Raw genomic sequence first — 26,758 nt, 5'->3', positions numbered from 1 at the left:
CTGCCCACCACTGCCGTCATCCCCTCAGTAAATCCGTGCTGCTCCCGCTCCTGGGTGTGGGGCACGGGCAGAGGCCAGTGAGAGGGTCCTGCCCCCTTGTAGGTACAGTGGCAAAGGGCTCCGGGTGGCAGGGAAGCCGGACGCCTAAGCACAAGTGTGCAGAAGCAGCAGTCACTCAATAAATACGCGCTGATTTATTTGTAGGGATAAGATGATGGTTCCAAAGGGGAGAAACTCAGATGGCGCAAGCACTTTCTTTATTTGCAATGCCCCTTCCCTGGCAGGCAAGACAGCAAGTTCTAAGATGTGCTAAAATCATGCCCTGTTTAAAGAGTCACTGTCAGCAGGGGGGTTTGGGGCAGGGGGTCAATTTAAGAAGACAAAAAACACAACAAAAAACCCTCAGTGATTCCTAATTGCTTTTCAATACACAGGCTTGGAAAGGAGCTTCCACTGGGTTCAGGAGGAAGGCGCGACTCCTGCATAGTGTTCAGGGAAAGGGGAGGACGTGGTCGGATGCAAGCCGGCCTCTTAGCCCACAGACGCCAAGACGATGTCCACCGGCAGCTCCTCCGAACTTCTGGCTGTCACCTGCATAGTGACTGTGTCCAAAAGCAGCAGCCGGGAGCGCACCAGGATGTCATGGCCTCCCCGGAACACGCCTGCAAGGGAGGAGAGAAGGCAGGCGCGTAAGACCAAAGGGGGCTGCAGGGCTGGGCTGAGGGCAGCGTGCCACAGCTGGCAGAGGCAGCTCTGGGGTGAGACGGGAGCTGTGTGAGGCGCTGGGCACGTCACTGCACCTCTCTGAGCTGCAGCGTCATCAGTGACCTCGCAGAGATCAGTCTGCCCGTCACGCTGCTGCCAAGCCCAAAACTACTGGACGTGTATGGTTCTGTGCGACATCACTGAGGCTCTCACACATCCCGACCTCATCGAAGCTCACAGACCGAGGGACAGCCCCACCGTGGCAAAATCACGGTGCAGGTGTCTGCAAAACCCAGGGGACAGGGCTGCCTCACTGCGGGCTTGGGGGCAGCCAGCTGTGAGCAGGGCATTGGAGCAGAGCCACCTCCTAACCCTGTTTATAAACACTCAGAAAAAAGCACTTCCCTTCATTCACTGTTTCAGGCGCAGTAAGCACATTGGCTCATTAGCTTTTGGAGAAACAGCGATCAGAAACATTTACATACGAAATGCCTATGTATGGAGTTTGCTCTAAAATAGTCTGGGGGTGGAGAACGTGTCTGGGTAGAGATGCTCATTGCTACAGCTGGAGGAGGAGTGCCTGGGGGTTCTGTGTGTGTAAGTTTGAAAATTTCCAGAAGTGCTTAAAAATCCCATTCCTATTAGAAAAGAATAACCAACTCAGTGGAAAAATATACATGATATAAATAAAATCCATACGCTGTTTCATATGGCGCTTTGCATTTGAGGAGATGCTGAGCGCCGTTCAGTACACGAGATACACAGAGTGAAGCCACGCGAGACACCATTAACACGCCTGCAGAGACCACACAGGTTGGGAACACACTGCTTGGTTGGAAGTGTGGGAGAGAGGCATACGATTCCTATGGAAGGCAACTGGAAATATTTACCGAGATGAAAAATGCACTTTGACCTGGTAAAGCCTTGAGAAACTTACCCTACAAATACCCAGAGTGCACACATCCAAAATAAAGTGCCTAAGTAGACACGTATGTACGGGATCATTCCCTACAGCACAGTCTGTAACAGCAGAACACTAGAACAATCTCGGTGTTCAGCAGTACATGTACTGGTTCTGTGAAACAGTCAGCTACAAGAAACAGTGGAGCTCAGTCTGGGAAGACGTCTGGGATGATGGGAAGTTCTGGAGGTGGATGATGGTGATAGATGCAAAACAGCGGGAATGTGCTTAATGCCGCTGAAGTGATGTAAAAATCATTACACTGGTAAATTTCACGTTATTAAAAAAAGAAAAAGAGGACGCTCCCCAAGATGCACTGTGAAGTGAACACCCAGGCGCAGAGCAGCGTGTCCGCCACCTGCATATGGCTGTCTGCCTCTGCACAGGGCAACGTGCACTCTCGCTCTCACACCCTTAGGATCACAGGGAGGTGCCTGGCGTGCTGTGCCGTAGCTCGCTGGCTGCCCGTGGGCAGGGACACTGACGGGCAGCAGGGGCTGGGGGAAGACGGCTCTAGCTGGCCTTCTTATACCTTGTGACGTTCAGCGCCGCGAGCTCTGGATCCCTGGGTTCCCCAGTGGCACCCAGGCCCTTCCCACGACAAATGCCACTTACCGGCCAGGAGCAGCGTGTGCGTGTTCTTGTTGTCCGGCACTTTGTCAGACCGCTCACAAGGGTGCATTCCTAAGAACTTGACGATATTGCCCACAGCCTCTGCAGGGAGAGGTTCTAGAGTTAACCCACTTACCTCATCTCCACTTTGCACCGTCACCACTCCCCCAGCCCCAAATCCCGCTGTGCACAGCTTTTAATGAAACCGCATCTGAACTTTCCCTTGTGGCTCAGCTGGTAAAGAATCCACCTGCAGTGTGGGAGACCTGGGTTCGATCCCTGGGTTGGGAAGATCCCCTGGAGAAGGGAAAGGCTACCCACTCCAGTATTCTGGTCTGGAGAATTCTGTGGACTGTATTGTTCATGGGGTCGCAAAGCGTCAGACACGACTGAGCGACTTTTTTAGTATTTTATGTATCTGAACTATGTGCTCCACACTTGGTCCTGGATCTTCGGGGGATGGGGGCGGGGATGGGGGGAGGAGGAACATTTCAACAGTGGCCCAGGGTCTTGAAAGGCAGGCAAACCAGAACCGGCACCCCCAGCATTTACCCTCGAGTGTCTTGATGGTGGACAAGGTGAACGTCTCCTCCTTCTGGAACTCATCCCCCACCTCGTCCCAGGCTGCCTCGAAGTTCAGCTTCATGACCTTCTGGATGTGATCCGCTATCGTGACTTCCAGATCCTCCAGCTGGGGGACAACAGGGGGGGCCTGAGGCACACAGCTCCAGGGAGAGACAGCTGAGAGCCTCCGCTCTGCTCTGCCCACCCGCCCCTCCCACCACGCAGGCTCTGAGTGCCGCGCTCCGGGGCTGGGCCCTATCGGACCAGCGGCCTGTCCTCAGCTGCTCACAGCCGGGTGGTGGCCCCTCAGCGGGACGTGCCCTCGGACACTGAACTCCTGGAGGCTCCAGTCCTTTATGTAAAGCGGTGCCGTATTTGCGTTTAAGCTACACACGTTTTCCTTATACTCTGCGTCACCTCTCGATTATTTATAATAACTGATATGATGTAAATGTTACGGAAACAGCTGCAAATATAGTGCAAACGCTATGTAAATTGTTGCCTCAAGTTTTGCTTTTGCGGATTTTCTGGAACCCACTCTATTTTCCATCTGTTGGTTGGATCCATGGAGGCAGAACCCACAGATGTGGAGGGCCCACCATCCTCCTCTTGGGGTGTCGGTTGTGAGAGCGCACCCTCCGAAGCCGCCAGTGCCTGACTGGATGGGGCGGGGGGCGAGGAGTGCTCAGAGGCCGCCCCCCGTGAGTCAGCCGGGCCCGCTCTGGACGCGCACCCTGGACCGACTGTGAGGAAAGGCTCCCGTTCATTTGCCAGCAGCTCTCCGCTGAGCCCCTGCTCCCGCGCACGGGGAGGGCGTTCACAGGTAGGACGCAGCCCCTACGGCAGAAGCCGGGCCTCATACCCAGCCCTCCTGGCCTTGGCTTAGCTCGCTGCTGGCTCAGGCCTGGACCCAGGAGGACACAAATGCCCATCAGGTGTGCTCCAGCGACTGCCCCTCTGGCCACGAGGGCTCTGGCAGCCTCCATCCCAGGCTGCCTTTCAGGGTCTGCACTCAGATGGCATGGAGCCACAGCGCCCTGGGCAAATCGAGAATGAGCCTATCCTCGGCTCCATGCTAGCCCCGTGAGCTGGAGCCGGAAGGAGCATCTCGCTGCACCAGAAGGTCGCCAGCAGATACAAACTGGACTGAGGGCACCCGCTTCTCCAGAAAGCAACTGACACCATGAACCAAAAAGCCTGAAAATCGTCCTGAGTCTTTGACCCAATTATCCTACTCATAGAAAAAAATTGTTAAAAAAAATTTTTTTTTAATTATTCTACTTCTAGTCACAAGGAGACAGGCCTGAAACACAGGCACGAATGGTATGAATTTATACTGAGGGGTGTTTAATGTGGCACTTAAAACCGTGAGACTCTGGGATCACACATGCCCAATGTTAACGAATACAAAGTCACGTGAATTAGGATATGTCAATAGAAGGGAGTATTTTAAAGTCATTAAGACTTGTGTTTATGAAGTGTTTGTACTGACGGGAAATTACACCCTGGTTCTAAGTGAACCCAACGAGGTCTATAATGTATGTAATGACCTCAAAGATACAACTTCCCTCCCCCAGCCACTCCCAAGACTACGGTTAACGCTTCCCTGTCTGTGTGTACTTGTTTTTGTATTTCCCAGGTTTTCTTGTGACACTTGAACACATATTTTTTAAGTTAAAAACAAGAGCTCTTTTGCGACATCTAAACCGAAGCCAGCGCGCACGCGTGCAGACGCCGTGAGCGGGCCCCGCGGCGCTTACCACATACTCGTCCTCGTAACCCTCGTCGTCCGCCTCCCCGGTCGTGGGGTCGCAGTCCTTGACGGTGAACTTCATCACGCAGCTGAACGTGCAGGCCACTGCAGGAGGGAAGGCGCGCCGTCAGGGGCCTCTGCGGGCGGGCGGCCACAGCCTGCCCTCCAGGCCTCGGCTGCACCAGCGGCCCGTGCCAGCCTGGCGTGGGGAGGCAGGAGCACCCGGTCGCAGCCTGAGGAGCTGCCCTCACGAGGAAAGAGGAGCCAGGGGGGCAGAGACACTTCAGGCTGGCCACGTCCACGTGCCACCCAGGCCTGGGAAAGCCCCTGCCTCTCTGGGAGGAGTGGACTTGGACGGTCATGTCCAAGTCTCCTTCACGGCTCCTTCACGGCCAAGACAGAGTCCTGCCTGAGGACCTGGGCTCAGCCTCTCAGCCTGGTGAATTCAGGCAAGCTGTTTACCCCATCTCGGTCACCCTCTAAGACAGAGAGCAGTGCTGCCCCGAAGGGTGTGTGAGGAGGAAATGAGCTGCTGTGTGCAAAGCCCCAGGGCGGGCTGGCCTTCCTCTCTGGACCGACCTCGAGGAGCTGAAGCTCTGACCGGAGACGAACAGCTGGCGCACAGGCCGCCCTCCCCACCCTGACCCAGGGGCTCCCAGGAGGCCGGGGGGCTCACCCGCCGTGGGGTCTTCCTTGGGCAGGGCCACCAGCGTGTAGCAGGTTCCGGGCTGGTTGTAGGGCAGGCTCCGGGCGGGCACGTAACACAGCACCTCGTAGGCCTCCGTGGGCTCCATCTGCACCGTGACGTTCTCCAGGGTCTGGTCGTTGAGCGTGTTCGTGCAGTCAAACTGGACCCAGGAGCAGAGGGGCTGAGATGCTGAGCTGGGGTGTGTGGGCCCCCCTGAGCTGCAGAGGAGGCCTCTCACCCCAGGGCCACCCTGAGTCCTGACCCAGACTCCCTGCCCAGATCCCCTGTCTCCATGTGGGCACGTGGGAGCCACACAGGCCCTGAGTCAGGGACTCTACACACAGCAGTTGGAGGCAGACCCGGCATCGCACCAGGCTCCAGCCACTCGGCGTGGGGGCGCCAGGACGCCACGGGAGGCCCTCCCCGCTCACCTGGAAGACCATGTGGTCAGTGAAGGTGTGCTTTGTGCAGCGGATGACGTACTCCGTCTCCGACTCAGTGAGGGCCACGGGCTCAGGCGAGGACTTGAAGAGGGGCCCCAGCCCCTGGAACTCGGGCACAGCCGCCAGCTGCTCTGAAACCCACAGGCCGCGCATTCACCCAGCGGCTCAGCGGGGTCTCTGGTCAGTCTTCAGGCCGCGGGCCCTTCACTCCCGGTTCCCTGACACACGCAAGTACGCCCTCCCCGCTGTCCCACACAGGACGCCAGACCAACCAATGGACGTCAGGCCCGTGGCCTGGCCTCATCCCATCCAGAAACTCCCTCAAGCTTAGAAGCTCAGCAAAGGTGCTCAGAAGAGGGAAACGGGGAAAGACAGAGAGGAAGCGAACTCTGCTGGCCACGGAACCAGGCAGGAGGACGGACTGCTCTCAGACACGTGGCTGTTGGGACAAGTGGCCCCAAAGGAGAGCGGGCAGATTCCGAGTGTTACAGAACGCCCAGCTCAGAGTGGCCAGCAGGCGTCTGGTGCAGGCCAGTTTCCGGCCCTGGGGTGCCTGGGAGAACTGGGCAGCTGGCCCTGCTCCCCGAGCTGTGCTCAGGAATCATCGTGCCAGAAGCACCTGGGGCATGGCGACAGTGCAGACCCTCAGGCCTCCCCAGACCTGCCCGTCAGAGACTCCCCCATCCCGCATCTCGAACAAGCTTTCCCTCGTGACTCTGACGCACACGGATGTCTGAGGACCACTAGTCAAGACCCATCACTCGTCTTCCCGGTTACGCTGACCTCCACGTGGAAAAGAACTCTACCCGAGGCAGTGTGATCCTCTGCCTTAGACTTAGTAGGGTTTCGGGGACAGAGGGAGAAGCAGGCAGGATCATTCTTCTGCTCTTTCCCCCCGTAAAGAGGCTGAACTCAGACCTCAGGACAAGGGGTGGAGTGGCGTTGAGTGAAACCACTAAGTTCATGCTGATCTCTGCCGGCAGCAAGAGGGAAGGGACACACAGGGAAAGCCTATGGGGAGAGCGACGCCAGCCAGCTCAGGGTCCCGGTTCAGCCACATCTGAGACAGCGCGTTGGTGGAAGACAGGTTCGGGAGTGGAAAGGAAAAAGTGGACTTAAGACGAATCCCACTATAAGGAAGGCAGGCACCAGTGCAGGGACGGGCAGGAACCGTGGACAGCGCGCAGAACGACAGAAGGGGAGATGAGTCAGGGAGTCGGCTGACGTCACCCAGGACGGGAGGCCGCTGCCGGGCCTCGAAGGCAGGAATCTAGTGGACAATGTGGTCTGCCAACCAGACACACAGCCTCTCCCCTGAGAAACGTAGGAGTAGAGGGACAGACGGAATCCTCACCAAACCCTGCCAGACAAGGTGGGCGGAGCACATTTGGAGCCCAAGTCACAGGACTGTATCGTGCCCTCAACTCCGCTGAGCGGCGCCAGACTTCCCAAACCGACTGGGCCCAGGGCCTGTAGCACTCAGAACAAGGCCCAGGCGGCTCTGAGCCAGCTGGAGCTGGACTGTAATTCTTGCCGCCCTCCCCTTGGTGCTGTGCAAACTGCGGCAAATCACCATGTCTCTCTGAGCATCCAAATCCTCAGAAACCAAATGGATGCAACAACCTCCACCTGAGGATCAAGCAGGCTGTCCAAACACTCTCAGAGCCAGCATGCAGGGGAGACCCGATCTCGGTTCCTGGGGGAAGAGCCGCCGCCCCAGCCATGGCCTGTGAGCCCTGCGAGCCCCCTCACTCACCCTGGAAGATCTCCTGCCGGGTGGCGGCCACCTTCTCGGGTTGCTTGGCGGCGGTGACCGGGGTGCTTTCTGCAGGAACAAGCACACGTGGTGAGCCACAGCTCAGAGACGGCCAGGGCGCGTCGACCGCAGCACAGTCGCTCTCAAGTGTGCTCTCCACCTCCTCGTGTGGAGTGTGGACACGGGCGGCCGCATGAGTGTCTGTGTGCAGGTGGCCTCCTCTCCCGGGGCAGAGGCGGGTGGGGAACTCCCTGCGCCCAGCATGGCCCCGTCCACCCTGGGCAGCTGCGGGGGCCTTGCGGGCCAGGCAGAGCCTCCAGAGGGGGCCTGGGCCCGAGGGCCTCTGGAGGACACAGGCATGGCTCACCTGTCCTCTGCTCCGCCACGGGCGCGGTGGCCAGGGGCACGGACTTGAGGTCGAAGGGCTTCTCCGACGGCTCCAGAGTGTACTGCTGCAGCGCCCGCTCCAGACCCGGGATGGACACAGCCAGACCTGGAGGCGGGAGCGAGACGGGGCCGGGGGTCACGGCTGCAGGACCCCGAGGAAACCAGCGAGGCGCCGAGCCCCCGCTTCTCAGGACACCCTCCTCGGCAGGACTGCTGCAAAGAGCGAATGGACACGGGACAGGGGCTTGGGCACAGGGGGGGCGCTCGGCTCAAGGAGGTTCATATGACTGGCGAGCGGTTCTGCTCTCTGGGCTATTCCCACCCTTGGGGCCCCGGGCCTCCTGAGATGACAGTGATGCCCTGCAGTTGCCAGGGGAGTCCAGCAGAGGGCATGCCGCCCGGGAAGGCCGCAGCTCGGGGAGGGGGCTAGGGGAGTGGTCCGGCGGGGAGGACTCACCATTCAGGATGTAGCCTGCATTGAGGGCCTTCTGCTTCTGCTCCAGCACGTTGAGGTAGAAGGTGGCCCGGTCCCTGACCTCGTTGTCGTCATCCATCACACACCTGTGGCCAGAACACAGGGAGCTCCTGACGGGGGCCCGTAGAGGGCCGGGGGCGCTACAGGGCCCCAGCAGAGGGCAGGCAGAGGCGGCAGGGTGCTTCCACCCCAATCACCAGATGCGGTGCCCGGGTATCAGAGGCACAGGGGGGCTGGTATTCACTCTCCCGGGACCCTTTCCCAGAGCCCACCCAGGGAGGGAGCCATGCGCCTGTATCCGGCAGCACTCGTCAAAAAGGACTTGAACATGGCTCCGCAATTCCACTCCTGGGTGCACACCCCAGAGAACTGAAAGCAAGTCACATAAAGACTTGTGCACAAATGTTCACAGCAGCGCGAGTCACGCCAGCCGTGAACCAGAAATGGCCCAAATGCCTCTCGACTGATGACCAGCTAAACAAACGAGGGCTCTTCACGCCATGCAGGAGTGGCATGAAGTGCTGGCACGTGTGACAACACGAGTGAACCCTGGAAACCCCGTGAAGGAGCCAGGCTCGCGAGAGGCAACACGCTGAAGGCCTGCGGCTGCATGGCAAGTCGGGACAGGCAAATCCTGAGCCAGAAGGCGAGCGAGGGGCAGGCAGGGCTGGGGCAGGGCTCGACTACTCGCTGGTACACAGTTTCTCTGGGGCGGTAGAAGTGTTTTTGAGAACTCCCAGGTGGTCGAGTGGCTGGGACTCTGCGTTTCCACTGCAGAGGGCCCAGGTTCGATCCCTGGTCAGGGAACTAAGATTCCAGAAGCCGTACAGCGCGGTCAAGAGAAAAGTTCTCAACTTAGATGGCGGTAATGGTTAAACAACTCGGAATGTAACAAACCCACTGTATTATGCATTTAAGATGGGGACACTGTGTGGATTGCAAGTTATATCTCAATAAAGCTGTTTTTTAAAACAGAAAACACCTCGAGTTAACACCTAGGGGAGGGGCTTCTGCACAGCACCATGTTTCACGGTTTTCTGTTCCCACTGTTTTCTACCATCAATAGTCGTGCATCTTGTCTCCCCCTTTCCAGCTACAGAGATGGGGAGCAGCCGCCGGCCAAGGGGACGCCACACGCACCTCTTCAGCAGCACCAGGATACTGGGCAGCATCTCTTCGTTCTGCGCCCCAAACTTGGCCAGAGCACTCACAGCGCCTGCGTGCACGAGGCAAACTCGGCTCAGGCCAGGGCTCGGAGCGGGCCAGCCGGAGCTGAGTGGCCCCGAGCCGCAGGCCCAACCCAACATCCCACGACAAGCAGCCTCCAGGCCTGGCTTCTCCCAGGGAGGCGGCCCTGTCCTCGGGCCCAGCAGGCCTTCTCAGCTCTGACCACCAAGGGGCCACGAGGGCTGCCCTCAATCTCTGTATCCTAACGGCCTCAGGGGCAGCGAAGCCTCACCTGACCGCAAATGAGAGAGAGAATGAGCTACAACTGAGAAGCAAGAACTGCTTGGGGACCGTCCGTTCAGAGCAGGCGTGAGAGGGAAACAGCAGTAAGTCTAAGTAAAAGGAAGGATCGGATGGCTGTGCACAGAAGTACACACTCATTAAACAGAGTATGCTATGTGAATTATATCTCAAGAAAGCTACCGTTAAAAAGAAAAACCTAAATACCAAGAAGAAAGAAAGGAGAAAGGTGAAAAAGGAGAAAGGTAAACGACCACACACAGTGAATCAGAGCAGCAGCTGAGGTGAGCCCGAGGTCGGCACGTTCGCCGGGTGCCGCCCGCGCCCCTGGGCCGCCCTCAGGCCTGCAGGCCCGGTGCCGGTGCCCTGGGCGCAGCCTGCTCCGACGCACCTGCGCGGACCTCGGCGTGCTCCAGCACCACGCGGTTGTAGATGAAGCGGATGTACTTGGAGGGGTTGCTGGTCCTGGGCCCCTCCTGGCCCAGCAGGTGCAGGATGCGCGTGGCCAGCACAGTGAACTCGCAGTCCTCGATGAACTCGCACAGGTGGGACAGCCCCGTCTCCTTGCTCTCCGCGTTCTCCTCGATGATGCTGATGATGCAGTCCACGATGGCCCGCTTGTACTCGAAGCCGCCCTGTGGGCCAGGCGACAGAAGGCTGAGCACCAGGGGCTCTGCGGAGCCCAGCTGCAGCCTGGCACAGCGGCCCAGCCGGAGCCTGCAGGCCAGGGCCTGGCTCCCCCGCCGCTACCTCCCTTTTGTGTAAAAACTAAAGGCTCAGGCTGAATGCTCGCCAGGGCCATTCCGGACTAACTGCAGATGCTTTAATAGAAACCTCTGGGACTTGATTTTCTTCCCACCTTTGAGATAAAGGAAGAATGGGTGGTGTAGAAGCTGGAGGAGTAGAGAGTAGGGGGTTATCGTTAAATGGGAACAGAGTTCAGTTTTGCAGGATGAGAAAGTTCTGGAAATTAACTGCACTCCTGTGTGAAGGTATTTAACAATACTGAACGATATACATTTACAGTTAAGGTGATAAATTCTAGTCTGAAAGTCGCTCCGTCTTTGCGACCCCATGGACTATACAGTCCATGGAATTCTCCAGGCCAGAATACTGGAGTGGGCAGCCTTTCCCTTCTCCAGTGGATCTTCCCAATCCAGGAATCGAACCAGGGTCTCCTGCATAGCAGGTGGATCTTTACCAGCTGAGTTACATGGGAAGCCCTCGATGAATTCTATGTCATGTGTATTTTATGACAGCGGTCTCCAACCTTTCCGGCACCAAGGACCGATTTTTGTGGGAAAATTTTTTCTATGAAAAATTGCAATGGCTAGAATATTTCTATACCAGATGACACGAGACAGACCGTTAGCCATCTTCTGCTTAAGCATCGCCTCAGGGCACCTGCTGAGTCTGGATGGCCAGGGTGGCGCTTCGTCAGTTACGACTGTAACCACAGCGACTGGGGCGTGCCTGCACTGCCTGCGCACGGGAGCCAAAAGGGCTGCGGGCACCAGAAGCCAGCCAGCTGACAGGTGGACCCAGGCCCGCCTGCCGGAGCCAGCAGCCAGGCCACCCGCTCTTACCTCTTCCCGCAGCATGGAGAACAGGAAGTTCATGAGCACGGCGTGCTTGCGGGGATACTTCTGACACAGCGCGCTGATGGCCTGCACCACCACGACCTGTGCCAGAGACGGGCGTGAGCGCAGCCCAGCCCCGCGGGCGGTGCTGCAGTCCCCGGGGCCAGGAGAGCCCTCCTCAGGCGGGGAGCCCCTCCTCAGGCGGGGAGCCTCCTCAGGCAGGGAGCCCCTCCTCAGGCGGAGAGCCTCCTCAGGCGGAGAGTCCCTCCTCAGGCGGGGAGCCTCCTCAGGCGGGGAGCCCCTCCTCAGGCGGAGAGCCCCTCCTCAGGCGGAGAGCCTCCTCAGGCGGAGAGCCCTCCTCAGGCGGGGAGCCCCTCCTCAGGCGGGGCCGGGCTGAGGGGACCTCCGAGCCCCCGGGCAGGGCTGCGAGCACTGCGGTTCAAGGCCCCGATCCACACTGTGGGTCCCCCCCGTCTGCTTGTCTACTCAGAGCTCAGGGCAAGTGCACACGCGCCCGCTGGCCCTTCCCAGGTCCTCCCGGGCGGCTCCCCCGGGAACTGCTGCCCTGGGGGTTTCCTCGCTGCAGCAGCGTGTGGAACGACCCCGTCCACACTGGAGTCAGCTCCCATGGTCCCGTCCCAGAAAGCGAGCTCCGAGGGCAGGCCGGCGTGCGCACTGCTCTGCTCCCCTCTCCGGCTCTGCCCAGCCCAGGACACAGCGCTCACGGGAGACAACGAAGGGCTGGACGGGCCGATCTGGAAGCCCCCGGCCTCGCCGACAAAGGCCGGGAGCAGCACCTCGCACAGCGCCACAGCGAGGCCCCGCGGCAGCCCCCGGCCCGCCCCGCCCCGGGCGCAGACTGTGGACCTTGAACTCGTCCGAGATCTCGGACATGAAGGAGGAGATCTGCTTCATGAGGCGGTCGATGCTGCCCTCGCTGCCCGTCTTGAGCAGGGTGGTGATGGCCAGCGTGGCGATGCTGCGGTTCGCGTCCGTCACCAGGTTCTCCAAGTCCAGGTTACAGGCTGTCACCGCGGACGGGTGCTTCATGGCCACCTGTCCGGGAGCAAAGCGATGAGGAGACAGACAGGCCACAGAAGGCCTTCTGCCGTTCTGCAGGCCTTCAGGTGGGCTCACGCCAGCACCTGGGGGACAGAGACCAGCCAGGGCTGCACCTCCTGCCGTGAGGGACCAGGAGACAGGTCTCCTGGGCCCAGGCCCCCTCCCCCAGCCCTGTCGGAAGGCCAGCCCCTCTGTCCACTGCGAACTCACCTTGTTGAGGGTGCGGACGGCGGCGTAACGGAGGGCAGCCTTGGGGGAGCTGCAGAAGAGCTGGAGCACTGTGGGGGACAGACACCGGTGAAGGGCTGCCCCCTGCGCGGCAGCCAGGAAACCCAGGGCCCCCGGGAGGGGCAGGGACAAGGCACGGGGCACAGTTTGGGGACCAGGGCTCAGAGACTGTTCGGACCCAAATCCCCCACTCAGCTCTTCCCCAACTGGCACGGCCACCCCAATCGAGGAGAGCACACCTGCCCACCCTCAGGCAGGGCCTCACCCCTGGGAATCCCAGCTGCACAGGGCGGGCGGGGGGGTGCTTGGGCACCTGAGATGGCAGGGGGCGGGGCCTGGGCACCTGAGCCGGTGGGGGGGCGGGGCCTGGGCACCTGAGACAGCTGGGGCCAGCTCCTTGGCGCTGCACCCAGGCAGGTTGACAATGGCCGAGGCGGCCTCGTACACCACCATCTCGTGCTTATTGCGCAGGCAGCTCTCGATGAAGTCGAACAGCGGGCTGTCACGGCTGCAACGACAGGCGGCAGGAGGACGCTGGGGGGCCGCCTGGGGGTCGGCGAGGGCTCTGGGGGCGAGCGGCAGGGCGCGTGCCTCTACCTGCCGTCCTCATCCTCCAGCTGCCGGCTGGCCACGCGGATCATCATGCAGTAGGCGAAGGGGGACTTGAGGCCGTGCCGCGTGAACTTGCTGATCATCTTGCTGACGGCCAGGCGGTCGTTCTTCCGCACGTGGTACAGGAGCCCCAGCGCGTGGTACTGCGGGTGTTGCAGAGCAGGGAGAGTGAGGCCTGAGGCCACGCTGCCCGCTCCTCACCTCTGGAGTGGGCATGGAGCCCAGGTGTGGGCCACGCCCACCAAGCCACCTGGGACTCTGCAGGCCTCTGTCCCCCAACCCCGCCAGGCACCCTACAGATGGAGGTACTGGAGACCAGGTGTCTCCGACCAGAAAGAGGAAGTGGGAGCCGGCCTGGGCTGAGGACATGTGTCGTCAGGGGCCGTGCAGACGGGCGCCCTCACAGCAGGCCCTCGGCCCCCCGGCCCTGCCCCAGGACGCATGGCTGCTGCTGAAAAGCCAGCAGGGGGAGGGGAGACGGAAAGACTACCCCTCTGCCCTCCGGAGCCCTCACTAGGGCTGCGCTCAGGGCCTTCTACGTGGGAAGAAGCCTCTGTGATCCTGGAGGGTTTGAGGGGCCAGAGTGGGCCCTAGAAACGAGACCCAGCACTAAGACATGGGGAGAGGGAACAGATGCCCACACGAGGGCCTGCAGGTCTGGGCAGGAGGGCAGAAGCTCCCACTGAACCCTCACCAGGCACCAGGCAGATGGCATTGCACACCCAAAACAATACTCGCTGGTTATTAAACCACACGCATATTTAAGCATGAACCATCAAGTCTGTAAGCCAACTCCCCCTGTGAGAACAATACTCGCTGGTTAGTAAACCACGTGCATAATTAAGCACGAGCCCATCAAGTCTGTAACCCAACTCCCCCTGCAAGAGATGCCCTAGATTCTTTTTCTCAAACCCCCAAGTCTCCCCACCACGAGAAAAGGATTGAAGCCTGCTCCGGCCAGGGGCCACCAGGACCTCCGTGGTGAAAGTCCATCCTGCTGGCCAGCGCCTGAGTATTTTCAGCATCCCTGCCCCGTTCATGGCTTACCTGGACCATGATGTTGTCACTGGACGCAGCCTCCTGGGCCTCATTCACCCAGCGCTTGACCACGTCGAAGCTGCACTTGAGCAGGTGCTGTGGGGCACAGGGCACGCTGAGCGGGGCGGGCAGGATGCCCTGCTGTCAGGGTCCTCCGAGAGGGCGCAGACTCAGCACGGCTCCCACCCTCACTCCCCCTGCCCTGGCAGACTTCCTGCCAGGCTCAAATCCCCAAAACCTGTCACCCCAGGGCATGGGTCAAGGCCGCCAACTGGGCCCTCAATCCACCCAGAGTCCCCTGGGCACTTTTCACCGAGCAGGGGGTGGGACTCTCACAACTGGGGCCACACAGCTTTGGTTTTCCTTGGGAAAGCGATCCTTGATGTTTCCTCAGTCTCCCGAGCAGCCCCAGCCCTGGCCCCATCTCCAGCCCCGGCCGAGGCTACACACCAGCGAAGACACGAGAGCGGAGCTGGAGACGCTGGGCACCTTGTCCACGATGGCCTGCTTCATGTAGCGCTCGATGGCCTGCAGCATGGTGCTCTGCGGGGCACAGGTGACAAGGTGTGGGGCAGTGAGGCCCGGAGTGGGGGGGCGGGCATGCGCCCCGGGGCCCCGCGCCCCTCCCTGAGCGGGGCACTCACGTCGGTGATCTGGCAGAGGGCGCGCACGGCCGGGCCCCGGTAGCTGTCTTCCTTGCCAGTCATGTCCTTGGTCAGGCTGCAGGGACATGGCGTGGGCCTCACATGGGGGCCGGGCTTGCTCCCACGCCCCACCACCCCAGCCGGGTCAGCAGGCCGGTCTCCATTATTAACGGGTGTCCGCTCTGGGCTCTTAACCCTTCATCAAGGGGTCTCCATGAAACTCCACACTGCCCGGGTCACTGCCCTGCTCCGACGGCAATCTACCCTTGTGGGGTTTCCTGCTGCTGTCCCCATTGAGTGGTCGCAGAGAAGTCCCCGGACTACCCGCAGGTCCTGGCAGCTGCGCTCCACCCGCCCCACCTTTGTCCTGCTCTGCCTGCCTTGCCCTGCAGGACTCCACTCCCCCAGTTCCAGGAGGCCTTTCCTGACCCAGATTCAAGCTGGTGGTCCTCCTGGCCTGCTCTCACAGCCGTCACCCTCCTAATGCCGGTCTGTGGGGTTACCTCCCTGGAAGTTCTGGGGCTGCGGAAGCCATGTCTGCCCCGTTCTCTAAGTGAACCTACATGTGTGCGTAGCATACCCGCCAAACGGCGTGACCCCTGAGCCGAATGCTTCCTGAGCACAGCGGTCCTTCATGGAAACCTGCCTGTGGGCTTTGTGCACCCCACCACCCCCCGTCCCTGTCGCTTCTTTCCAGGCTCTCCTGGGAAGAGCTGGAGTTGCCATGGAAGCTCCGGGCTGCCTCAGCGGGCCAAGAGAAAGCAGGGAAGGGACAGTTTGTGCCTAAGTCCAGGCCAGAGAATTCAAGTGGAACCACCCACCCTGGAGGCGCCATGGCTGGGCAGAGTAACTGAAGGAGAGGGCAAGAGGAGAGGAAAGGAGGCAACGGCACTGGCAACACGTGGCCGAGGACTGAGCGGCGGGAGCTCCGAGGAGAGGGGAGAAGACGTGGGGGCGGCCATCAGGGACCCGGGACTCGCCTGCTGGTCACGATGATGACATCCTCTGCGATGCACGACATCTCCTTGATGGTCAAGTAGCACATCCGACGGAGGGTGGGCTGGGCATGAGAGGCGAAAAGACCTGTGACCCCGGCTCAGCCTGACACGGGGGCAGCCGCTGACGGGGGCCCTCCCACCACCCTGAGAGCTGTCCCCCCGGAGGAGGGCAGGGGTGGCGGCACTTACATCATTGGACTGAAAGAGTTTGGTCATGGCGAAGAAGGCTTCGGTCGCTTCCGTGGTCCCCAGGTGCTCCCCCTGTTTCAGTTCAGAAAGAAGCCTCAGCTTGGGACAGAAAGGCCGGAAGGCTCTTCCAGCTAAGACAGCCCAGGTCGGAGCCTCAGACTCGGCAGAGGCTGCATCAGGGGCAACACCTCAGAGTGAGACCCTGAGGGCACCCAGAGATGGGCCGCTGGCTGCAACCACACAGGGGCTGTGCCCCTGCCCCCAACACAACCCAGGACCGTTTTCCCCACCCGCAGGGCTCACCCTGTTACCTGGTTTATGAGGTAAAGGATCTTGGTGAGGATGTGGGCACATTTCCGAGGATTGATGGGCGTTTCGTTAAACACACGGGCCTGAGAAGAAGCGACCAAGGATATTTACCTTCTGGCTGAGTTTATTTCCCTTCCATGACTGTTCTCAAGCACATCAGAGATCTGAGAAGGCCCAGGGTAAAGAAATACACTTGTTCTACAGTATTTTCACATGGAAGGAGCTTTGTTTTCCTTTTTTTAATTCATCTACTAACAACTCCTGAAATCCTCCCTAGATATTACCTGGAGATGTGCTGACTTGGAGACTAATGAATACTTAGTAAAGGCTTTTTTTTTGGGGGGGTGGTGGGCACGCTGCGTGGCCTGCATGCAGGAGCTTAGTTCCGCAAACAGGGCTGGAGCCAGTGTCCCCTGCAGTGCAAGCGCAGAGCCCTACCCACTGGACCTCCAGAGAAACCCTCAAAGCTTATTAATTAACTGGAAGGAGAGACAAAGATGAAGAAAAGGATCAGCATAATGAACTCCCCATCTTTCCACGATCAGATGTCTCCCCTAATGTCCTACAAACCAGCACTCTGAATACGCTAGCGTTTTGATCACACTGACTGAACATTCTCAATGGAAGACCCAGGGGAGCTAATGACACTTGCCTCCTGCAGCACCGCACTCTTCTCCAGGTGCTGGAACGGGTTGGAGCCTCCACCTTGCATGAGAGAAGAGACGGGACTGAGCACAGGTTGTGACCCTAAATTTCAAAACTCTCCCAGATGTAGACAATGGAGAAAGACTTCCCGATGGCTCAGAGATTCAAGCTCCAAGTCCTCTGAACAGCAGTCAAAGCCCTACAGGCTGCCAATAGATCCAGCCAGCCTCCTCCAGGGAGCTCCACTCCCCCAGACCACTAACTCGCAGTTGCCCAGCAGCCCTGGTACAGTCCTCGTGTGCCTCTCAGAGTGTCATGCCTTTCATTCATTTATGCAGCTGGTACTTAGCTGAGCCCCTACTGCGTGAGGGACCACCATCTCCAGTGGCTACGGCTTCTGCACATAGCAGAAGTCACACTTGTAATTAATGACACGCTTGAGGATCTGACTGACGTCTGTTCCCTCCACTCCGCTGCGACCATTCTTATATTCCTAGCTTGCTCAGTAGTTCTCACCAGCTCTGCTGCAGAGTCAGGGCGCAGTGCAACCTGGCATGCACCGGGCGCTCGATACATTTGCTGGATAAATGAATCGGAGTCAGGGTTCTCAACCACCGATCCGGGCACTACCGACTAGGGCGCCCCAGCACGGGAGCAGCCCCAGGAAATCCCTAGAGGACCACCGGGTCTGGCCCCCTCCCCTAACAAGCGCGGAAGCAGAGGCCCAGAGGCGCAGACCCGCCCAAGGTCATCCAGCGAATCGCGGCCCGAGCTGCCGGGTGAGGGGCAGCGGAGCCCGCTCGGGCTCTCCGGGGCCGGCCGCGGATGGCCGCTGCATCTTCGCTCAAGTCCCCGGGGCCTCGCGTCCAGACGGAGGTCCGGTAGGAGGCCTCCCGGGGAAGCCGCGGAGGGCTTACGCGGGAGTCCGGGCTCACCCGATTCCTCGTCCTTCTTGTCGAATTTCTTCAGCATGGCGATGTCGCTTCGGGAGCCCAGCGGCAGCGTAGGATGGACGCTGCGGCCGGTGGCGGCGGTTCCGCACTGGCTTCTTCCGGCCGGCCACGTCGCCCGGCGCTGTGCGCAGGCGCACTCCGCGCTCGGCGCAGGCGCACATCCGGGCCGCGCCGCCGCAGGAGGCGTTAACCCCGTCGCGGCCGCGGGCGGCCGGACCTCAGCCTCCACGCCCTCCTGTCAGTGCCGTCGTCCCCGCCTCACTGACTCCCGGCGGGAGTCTAAGCGGGCGTTTCGGAGGTGAGGCCGAACGTGGCACGCTGGCCCGCGCAACCGCGCGCTTCCCAGTGCCCCCTGTTCTGGTCAGCCCCCCGGGAGGCGCGCCGTCCTCGCCTCCCGTCAGCCGCTCGCCCGCCGGCCTCCCCGCCCGCTGGAGGCGACCCTGACACCTGCCACACACTCTCATTGCCGCGGTGCCCGTCTCTCACGCCCCGCGCCGGACAGTGTCGGCGTACAGAGGCGCTCTATAAGCGGCTGCGTGGCCGGCCTCCTGCCGCTCGCCTCAGCCCGGCCGCTCCCGGCGCGCGAGCAATGTCGGGGGCGCGGCTCCGCGGCGAGGACCTGGCTGAAGTGACTGAAGGCCGGCGTGGCTGCGGCGGCCCGCTCTTTACACCCGCGGGCACTGGTCGAGCGCCCAGTGCGTGCGCCGCCGGGCGCTGGGGGCGAGCAGGGACGCGAAGGGGAGACAGGCGTCGCCCAGGGCCACCCCCGCGGAGCCGGGAGGACACCCCGAGGCCGAGCTGAGGACGCGCGCTGGCCCGAGGGCGGGAGCGCAGGTGAGTCCGGGCGCCGCAGGGCCGCGGGGCGCGGGGCCCGGGGGCTGGCTCCGCGGAGGCCGAGCCCGCGGTCGGGGGCCGCAGGGGACCGGGGCCCACGTGGGTCTTGCGCCGTCGGGAAATAAGTCGGGAGTCAGAAAGATGCGCAAAGTCTTTAACCAGTAACTCCACCCCTTGTCCGGAGGAAATCATCCAAAAGAGGAAATTAAGTTGCTCGCTGCGGCACTTTGCCGCAAGAAAATTGGAAACATGGAAACATCCTAAACCTCCAGCCATAAGGGGATGGTTAACGGAATTACCGTGCATCCATTGGATGAAAGATTCCACATCCCTGTATAAAGGGGTATTTCCGATGGCTTGGGAGGCAGCAATCCAAACTTCTTAAACAAAATGAGACATTAACAGGGAAAAACAGACTGTAAAAGTCTCCTTAATTCAGTTGAAGTAAGTACGCCTCTTCGTTAAAAACCAGGAAAGAACCCCAGAGATTTGCGTTGTTGGGTTAAGACCATGAAATACAGATAAGTTATGTTGAGTAAAATACAAATAAATACAAAATACCCTTTTATGTTACGATGTTAATTCTATAGAATTACATACCAAGGGCAATTTTTATAACACCTCATTTTTACAATGAGAATCGTGCGTTGTGACTCCAACCGTGAGTATGAGGTCGTATATCATTGTGGGGGTTTTAGTGCTTTTAAACAGTAATGTACATTCTTCCGGAGAAGGCAATGGCACCCCACTCCAGTACTCTTGCCTGGAAAATCCCATGGGGAGAGGAGCCTGGTGGGCTGCAGTCCACGGGGTCGCTAAGAGTTGGACATGACTGAGTGACTTCACTTTCACTGTTCACTTTCATGCATTGGAGAAGGAAATGGCAACCCACTCCAGTGTTCTTGCCTGGAGAATCCCAGGGACGGGGAGCCTGGTGGGCTGCTGTCTATGGGGTCGCACAGAGTCGGACACGACTGAAGCAACTTAGCAGCAACAGCAGCAGCAGTACATTCTTTGGATAATTGCTAAATCCTTTGTAGAAACACAGGGTATGGGGAAGTACAGAGGAAATTAGGGAAATCTGAGTAAGATTTGTAGGTTGAACCAATATCAGTGTTATCCTGGTTGTGGTATTCTCTCTTTTTTTTTTAAATTGGTTTTGCTAGTTTAAAAAAATTGAGATATAATCCACACGTGTTAAGAGTGATTCTTTCAGGACTTCTGTGGTGGTCCAGTGGCCAAGACTGCCAGCTCCCGATGCAGGGGGCCCAGGTGTGACCCCTGATCAGGGAACTGGATCCCAGGTGCTGAAGCTGGGGATTCACAGGCGGCAACTGAAAGACCCCGCGCGCTGCAGTGAGGGTGGAAGGTCCCGGCGCTGCAGCCGAGAGCCGAGCAGCCAGACAAAAATAAACGTTTAAAAACAATTAACTCTTCTCTAAGTGTACAGTTTGGTGGTTTGTAATACAATTTTAAAAATTGTGCCTCCATTACCACTAATTCCAGAACATTCTCATTATCCCTGAAAGAAATTGATCTCTGTTAGCAGTCATTCTCCATTTCTCACTCCCACAACCATTACCCTCCTTTCTGTCTCTGTGGATTTGCATGTTTGGATATTTCATGTAAATAGAATCATACAACATGTGGCCTTTTGTGTGTCTGGCTTCTTAGCATAATGTTTTCAAGGTTCATTTCATAGCATGAATTAATATTTCATTCTTTTTTATTGCTGAATAATATTCCATTTAGGGATACACACACACACATTTTGTTTGCTTAACTTTTACCAGTTAGTGCAACTTGGGTTGTTTGCACTTTTTGGCTCCTCAGTAAGGCTGCCCTGAAGGTTTCTGTACAGGTCTTTGTGTGACATATGTTTCCATTTCTCTTGAGTACAATGCTGTGGAATGGTAACTGTAACATTTTCCCTGATTTCCAAAGCCTCTGCTCCCCCTGTATTTTCCCACCAGCAGTGTGTTAAAGGTTTCAATTTCTCCAGGTCCTCACTTACACTTACTATCTTTTTTATTAATAGTCACCTTGGTGAATGTGAAGTGGTGTTTCATTGTGGTTTTCATTTGCATTTCCCCAACGGTTAATGATGTTGAGCATCATTTCAGGTACTTTTGGCTGTTTGTACATCTTCTTTGAAAAAATGTCTATTCAAATACCATGTCCATTTTTAAGTTGAGTTATTTGTCTTTTTATCAGAGACTTATGAGTTCTTTATAACCCTAGCTAGACCTTTATCAGGTATATGATTTACAGATACTTTCATAGCTAGACCCTTATCAGGTGTATGATTTACAGATACTTTCTTTCATTCCGTGGTTGTCTTTTCACTGTCTTTACAGTGTACTTGGAAGCACAAACATTTTTTACTGTGATGAGATGCAATTTATTAATGTGTTGGTGTTGCTTACGTTTCTGTTGTCTTTCTTATATATAAGAAATCATTGCTTGACCCAAGGTCATGAAGATTTACCCATATGTTGTCAAGAATTTTATAGTTTTCCCTCTTACGATTAGGTCTTTGGCCCATTTTGGGTTAGTTTGTGTATAAGGTGTGAGGTTGGGGTCCACCCTCATTCTTTTGTGTGCATCCAGTCGTCCCAACACCATTTGTTGAAAATCGTTCTTTCTCCCACTGACTTGTGTTGGCGCTTTTATCACAAAACGATTGACCACAAATGTATGGATTTATTTCTGGACTCTGGTTTCTATCCCATTGATCTTAGTTTTGCAAGATCTTACCATTGGGGGAAATTGGGCCAAGGGCATGAAAGATCTTTCTGTATTATTTCTTACAACTGCTAGTGAGCATACAGTTATCTTAATAAAAATTTACTTTAAAAAGGCAGATGTTATTTTAATGATACGTTCTCACCACCACCACCACCCTGACACCACACCCCCCCCAAATAAAATAACTGTTTTGTGTTAAGAATTTCCCCAGCTTTCCTCTGTGCTCCCTGTTCTTTACTGCTAGGTGGCACCAATTCTCTCTTTTTTCAGAAGCTACCGTAGGAAGAGGCTGTGCCAGGACTTCTTGCCAAGAGCAGGGCCCCTTGCCAGGCCCTGGCTGCCACCATCATGATTCAGGGCAGAGTCCTGGCCGCCCTGACTGTGCCAAGGTAACAGGGAGACTCAGGCTGCCTTTGCTTTAGGGGCTGCTTGCCGCCTTGTAAGATGAGCTCTCCCCACATCTCCTCTGCTCAGGCTTCGAGAGCATTCCTTCAGTCACTCATTGGTTGTTCAGTCGGTCACTTGTGTCCAGCTCTTTGCAGCCCTGTGGACTGCAGCACGCCAGGCTTCCCTGTCCTTGACCATGTCCCAGATTTTGCTCAAACTCACGTCCACCCACGATTACATAATGCTTATAAACACAGCTGGTACTCTATCCAGGTAAGTCATTGTTAGTAATAAAAATTAGACCTTCGGGGAACTTCCTGACAGTCCAGTGGTTAAGACTTGGCAAAATCACTGCTGAGGGCCCAGGTTCAATTCCTGGTCAGGAAACTAAGGTCCCACAAGCTTCACAGTGTTGGGGGTGGGGAAAAAAAGCCAAAATAACTGTAAAACATTGGACTGTTAAAGGATGTGATAAAGATATAACCACCCCACACACCTTTGCAAACTATAAAGGACTATTCTCTAATAAGCTATGATCATTGCTGGAGCTAGGAGATCCCAAAGAAAGTTTAAATACCATTGTGCCTTTATAGTCATAAAAGTGAACTTCAGAGAGGCTTGTGTACAGGGCTGAAGTACACAGTAAAGAATTTGCCTGTAACGTAGGAGACCCTGGTTTGATCCCTGGGTCGGGAAGATCCCCTGGAGGAGGGCATGGCAACCCACTCCAGTATTCTTGCCTGGAGAATCCCCATGGACAGAGGAGCCTGGCGGGCTACCATCCATGGGGTCGCAGAGAGCTGGGCAACTGAGCGACTAGCATGTAGGACATGTGGAGGCCATGTGGCTGCAGTTCCCGGCCTCCACGGCTGTGTAATATCCGGTTGTGAATAAACCACAGCGCACCTATCTATTTTCTTGCTGCTGGGCATTTACATTGTTTCCAGCTTTTTTTTTTAATCACCAAGAGTAAATGCTACTGTGAACATCGTGTGCCTGTCTTCTGATGCATGTGTTTACAGGAATGCCTCTCGGACAGACACATCCAGGAGCGGGATAGCCGTGTAGGGACAGTCAGCCTTACGACATAGTGCCAGTTGCTGCCCAGAGTCCTGGTACCAACTGACACTTTCCCACCATGGGCCTCACCTTCTCCAGCTCAGTGTTATTAAATCTACTTTCTGCCAACCCAGTGGGCATAGATGGAATCTCACTGAGATCTAATCTGCTTTTCCCTGAAGGTCCAAACCTTTTTCTTGCTTATTGAGCAGCCACGATCTTCTCTGAACGCCCATTCATTCCTTCTGGTAACCAGGATGTAGGTGTTCTTTGTATGGTGTGGGTGCTGGTCTTTGTCGATGTGTTTATTGCAGTTCTCTTCTCCCAGTTTTTGACTTGTGTTTTCATTTTCTTTATGGTGAGTTTTGATCAAGGTAAGCTTAAGAATTTAATATTTTTAAATGAGCGATGTTTTCTTTTGTGGAAAGTATATAGTGTGTCTTTTATTTTTTATTTTGAATGGCGTGTAATTGATTACCAATGTTAATTTCAGGTATCAGCACAGTGATTCAGTTATCCACGGACATGTATCTATTCTGTTATGAATTCTTTTCCAATTTAGGTTGTTCCAGAATATTCAGTAGAGTTCCCTGTGCTTGGCAGTAGATTCTTCTTGATTATTTTATAGAGTGTGTGTGTATATGTCAGTCCCAAACTCCCTATTTACCCCTCTCCCCCACCTTTCCCCTTTGGTAACCATTAGTCAGACACGACTGAAGCGACTTATCAGCACAACAGCAGCAGCAGTCTGTTTTTAAAGTCTGTGAATCTGTTTTAGGAATAAATTCATTTGTGTAATTTTAATTTATATTCTATATCAATGATACCATATGATATTTGTCTTTATTTGACTTAGTTCCCTTAGAATGATAATCTCCAGGTCAGTCATATTGCTGCAAATGGCATGATTTCATTCTTTTAATGACTGAGTAATATTCCATTGCATATACGGGCCACACCTTTTCTACCCACTCACCTGTTGACGGACACTTAGGTTGCTCCCGTGTCTTGGCTGCTGTAAACAGTGCTGCTGTGAACATTGGTGTATGTATCTTTTTGAAGAAGAGTTTTCATCTTTTCCTGATATATACTCAGGAGTGAGGTTGCTGGATCATATAATAGTTCTATTTTTAGTTTCCTTTTTTCTCTGGAACCTGCATACTGTTCTCTATAATGGCTGTATCAATCTACATCCCCCCCAACAGCATAGGGCGATTCCTTTTGCTCCACACCCTCTCCAGCATTCATTATTTGTAAACTTTTTGATGATTGACATTCTGACTGGTGTAAAGTGATACCTCACTGTAGTTTTAATTTGCATTTCTCTAATGGAAACAGTGTCAGACTTAATTTTGGGGGGCTCCATAATCACTGCAGATGGTAATTGCAGCCATGAAATTAAAAGATGCTTACTCCTTGGAAGGAAAGTTATGACCAACCTAGACAGCATATTAAAAAGCAGAGATACTACTTTGCCAACAGAGGTCCGTCTAGTCAAGACTATGGTTTTTCCAATGGTCATGTATGGATGTGAGAGTTGGACTGTGAAGAAAGCTGAGTGCAGAAGAATTGATGCTTTTGAACTGTGGTGTTGGAGAAGACTCTTGAGAGTCCCTTGGACTGCAAGGAGGTCCAACCAGTCCATCCTGAAGGAGATCGGTCCTGGGATTTCTTTGGAAGGAATGATGCTAAAGCTGAAACTCCAGTACTTTGGCCACCTCATGCGAAGAGTTGACTCATTGGAAAAGACTGTGATGCTGGGAGGGATTGGGGGCAGGAGGAGAAGGGGACGACAGAGGATGAGATGGGTGGATGGCATCACCGACTCGATGCACATGAGTTTTGGTGAATTCCGGGAGTTGGTGATGGACAGGGAGGCCTGGCGTGCTGTGATTCATGGGGTCACAGAGAGTCGGACACGACTGAGCAACTGAACTGAACTGAATGATTAGTGATTTTGAGCATCTTTTCAGGTGCCTGTTGGCCATCCTGGTATTTTCTTTGGAGAAATGTCTATTTAGATCTTCTGCCCATATTTTGATTAAGTTGTCTGGGTTTTGTTGTTACGCTGTATTGAACAGCACAGTTTTATGTTTTCTTCCAAAGATTTAAAATTTTGCCTTCCATGTTTATATTCTGACTTCATCATAAGTTTTTTATGGTGTGAGGTAAGGAGTTGATTTCATTTTTCTTCCACTTGGATAATCAGTTGACCAGCACAGTTCATTGAATAATTCTTTCCTTCCACACTGACCTGCAATGCCATTTCTACCGCACGTCAGACTCCTGTCTGTCGCCTGTGCGGCCCACGGATCTGCTTCTGAGCTCCTACACCGCATCATTGTCAGTCTGTCCGTCCCTCTGTTGGTTTCTCACTGTCTTAATCATCACAGTCTTAGGGTAAGTGTTCACATTAGTATCTCAGAGGGTGAGTCCTTCCATCTTATTTTTGAAACATGGCTTGCCTTTTTTTTTTTTGCCTTTATTTCTCCATAGAAATCCTCCAAATAAAGCTTGTTTCATAGACAAACCTGTGAGATTTTAATTAGAGTTGAATTAAATCTGTAGATCAGCTTAAGCAGTCTTTAGCATAACCATCGCTATATGCACGTGTGTATAACTTGCTACTTTTTTAAAGTTTCCTTTGGCACTTGTGCATGCCCCCCCGATGGCTGTGACGGGGGGCCAGGTAGTTATGATCTGCACAAGCTGTCTACTTTAATTCTCACAGTCCCCATTTCCCGAGTTCACCAAGCCTTGCAGGATTTGATGATTTGCCAAAACTCACCTGGGGGAGGCATCGGAAGAGCCAGAGTTGGAACCCAAGTCTATCTGACCCACAGCTCTGGCTTTACTGCTCAGGATTTAACCGGCTCCAGTCTCTGCACGTGTACACAGCACATGATGAGTGTCTCTGGTATACATTTTGCCCCCGTTCCCAGAAAGTTCACGTCACTTTTACTTCCCCAGCTTGTTCCAGCATCAACATTTACAGTCGGAACCCACGGTGAATAGTGAGCCAGAGAAACCGACACTTCCTGAGCCGCTTCTTAACGCCAGGCACAGCACTAAGTCGTTCTCTTGTGTTATCTCATTTGATCCTCACAACACCACCAGGAAACTGACGCTCAGAGAGGCACATTCATTTTGAAGATCACACGGCAGACTCTGGACACAAAGGAGGCAGAGGGTTAACATCTTCTTAAGAGCTTCCAGAGGCTGCCCCTCACCTGGGAGTAAAACGCAGACTCCTCCCTGCAGTCTGTGAGGCCCTAACACGCCCCTCACCTGCCTCCCTGGGATTCTTCCTGTTTCCCCCACTCTCTGTGGCCCTGCCCTGCGGGCAAGGCCTCGGCCCAGCTCGCTCCCACAGTGTGTAAGGGGCTGTGCTCTCCTGTGCAGTCATCTGAAAGGCCACCTCCTCAGAAAGGCATTCCGAACCTCTGTAGCTAAAGTCCCACCTCCTCTGTTTTCCATGGTCTTGTTCCGCTTTCTTCATGGCACCTTATCCCTGTCTGGGTTGACCATTTGTAGTAAAAGTTACCAAAAGTGAAAATAACAGGGTGTGTTGGTGTGTGTGTAGACAGACCGGGAGGCTGAGTTTGATTGTAAGGAATTGGCTCCTGTGGTTATGGGAGTGGGCGGGTCCCAAGACCTGCGA

At 55.7% G+C, this 26,758-nt stretch overlaps 1 protein-coding gene across 1 annotated transcript; it reads right to left on the bottom strand.

The window, feature by feature from the left end:
• Positions 1-170: 170 nt before the first annotated feature.
• COPG1 (COPI coat complex subunit gamma 1) lies at positions 171-18,205 on the bottom strand. The gene is made up of 24 exons (XM_070360430.1): positions 18,052-18,205; positions 17,124-17,176; positions 16,474-16,554; positions 16,163-16,234; positions 15,956-16,035; positions 14,976-15,051; positions 14,782-14,874; positions 14,341-14,427; positions 13,279-13,436; positions 13,056-13,189; positions 12,664-12,731; positions 12,259-12,447; positions 11,398-11,493; positions 10,203-10,446; positions 9,485-9,560; positions 8,327-8,430; positions 7,850-7,975; positions 7,483-7,551; positions 5,715-5,857; positions 5,272-5,443; positions 4,603-4,700; positions 2,831-2,969; positions 2,282-2,380; positions 171-662 (listed from the first exon to the last, which is right to left on the bottom strand). The coding sequence occupies exons 1-24, from the start codon at positions 18,086-18,088 to the stop codon at positions 532-534; spliced, it is 2,625 nt and encodes an 874-aa protein (XP_070216531.1). The 5' UTR covers positions 18,089-18,205; the 3' UTR covers positions 171-531.
• Between the last annotated feature and the right edge of the window lie 8,553 nt (positions 18,206-26,758).

The sequence above is a fragment of the Bos mutus genome, chromosome 22 (assembly GCF_027580195.1).
Source record: "Bos mutus isolate GX-2022 chromosome 22, NWIPB_WYAK_1.1, whole genome shotgun sequence".
NCBI classification, from domain to species: domain Eukaryota; kingdom Metazoa; phylum Chordata; class Mammalia; order Artiodactyla; family Bovidae; genus Bos; species Bos mutus.
Note: the sequence above shows the minus strand (reverse complement) of the source record. Positions and strands in the feature narration are given on the sequence as shown.

Excerpts from the sequence above, each read along its gene's own strand:
- COPG1 (XM_070360430.1), bottom strand. The coding sequence starts at position 18,088 with ATGCTGAAGAAATTCGACAAGAAGGACGAGGAATCGG. Across the intron at positions 17,177-18,051 it reads CAAGAAGGACGAGGAATCGG|GTGGAGGCTCCAACCCGTTC; the intron begins GTGAGCCCGGAC and ends CTCTCATGCAAG. Across the intron at positions 15,052-15,955 it reads GTCATCATCGTGACCAGCAG|CCTGACCAAGGACATGACTG; the intron begins GCGAGTCCCGGG and ends ATGTCCCTGCAG.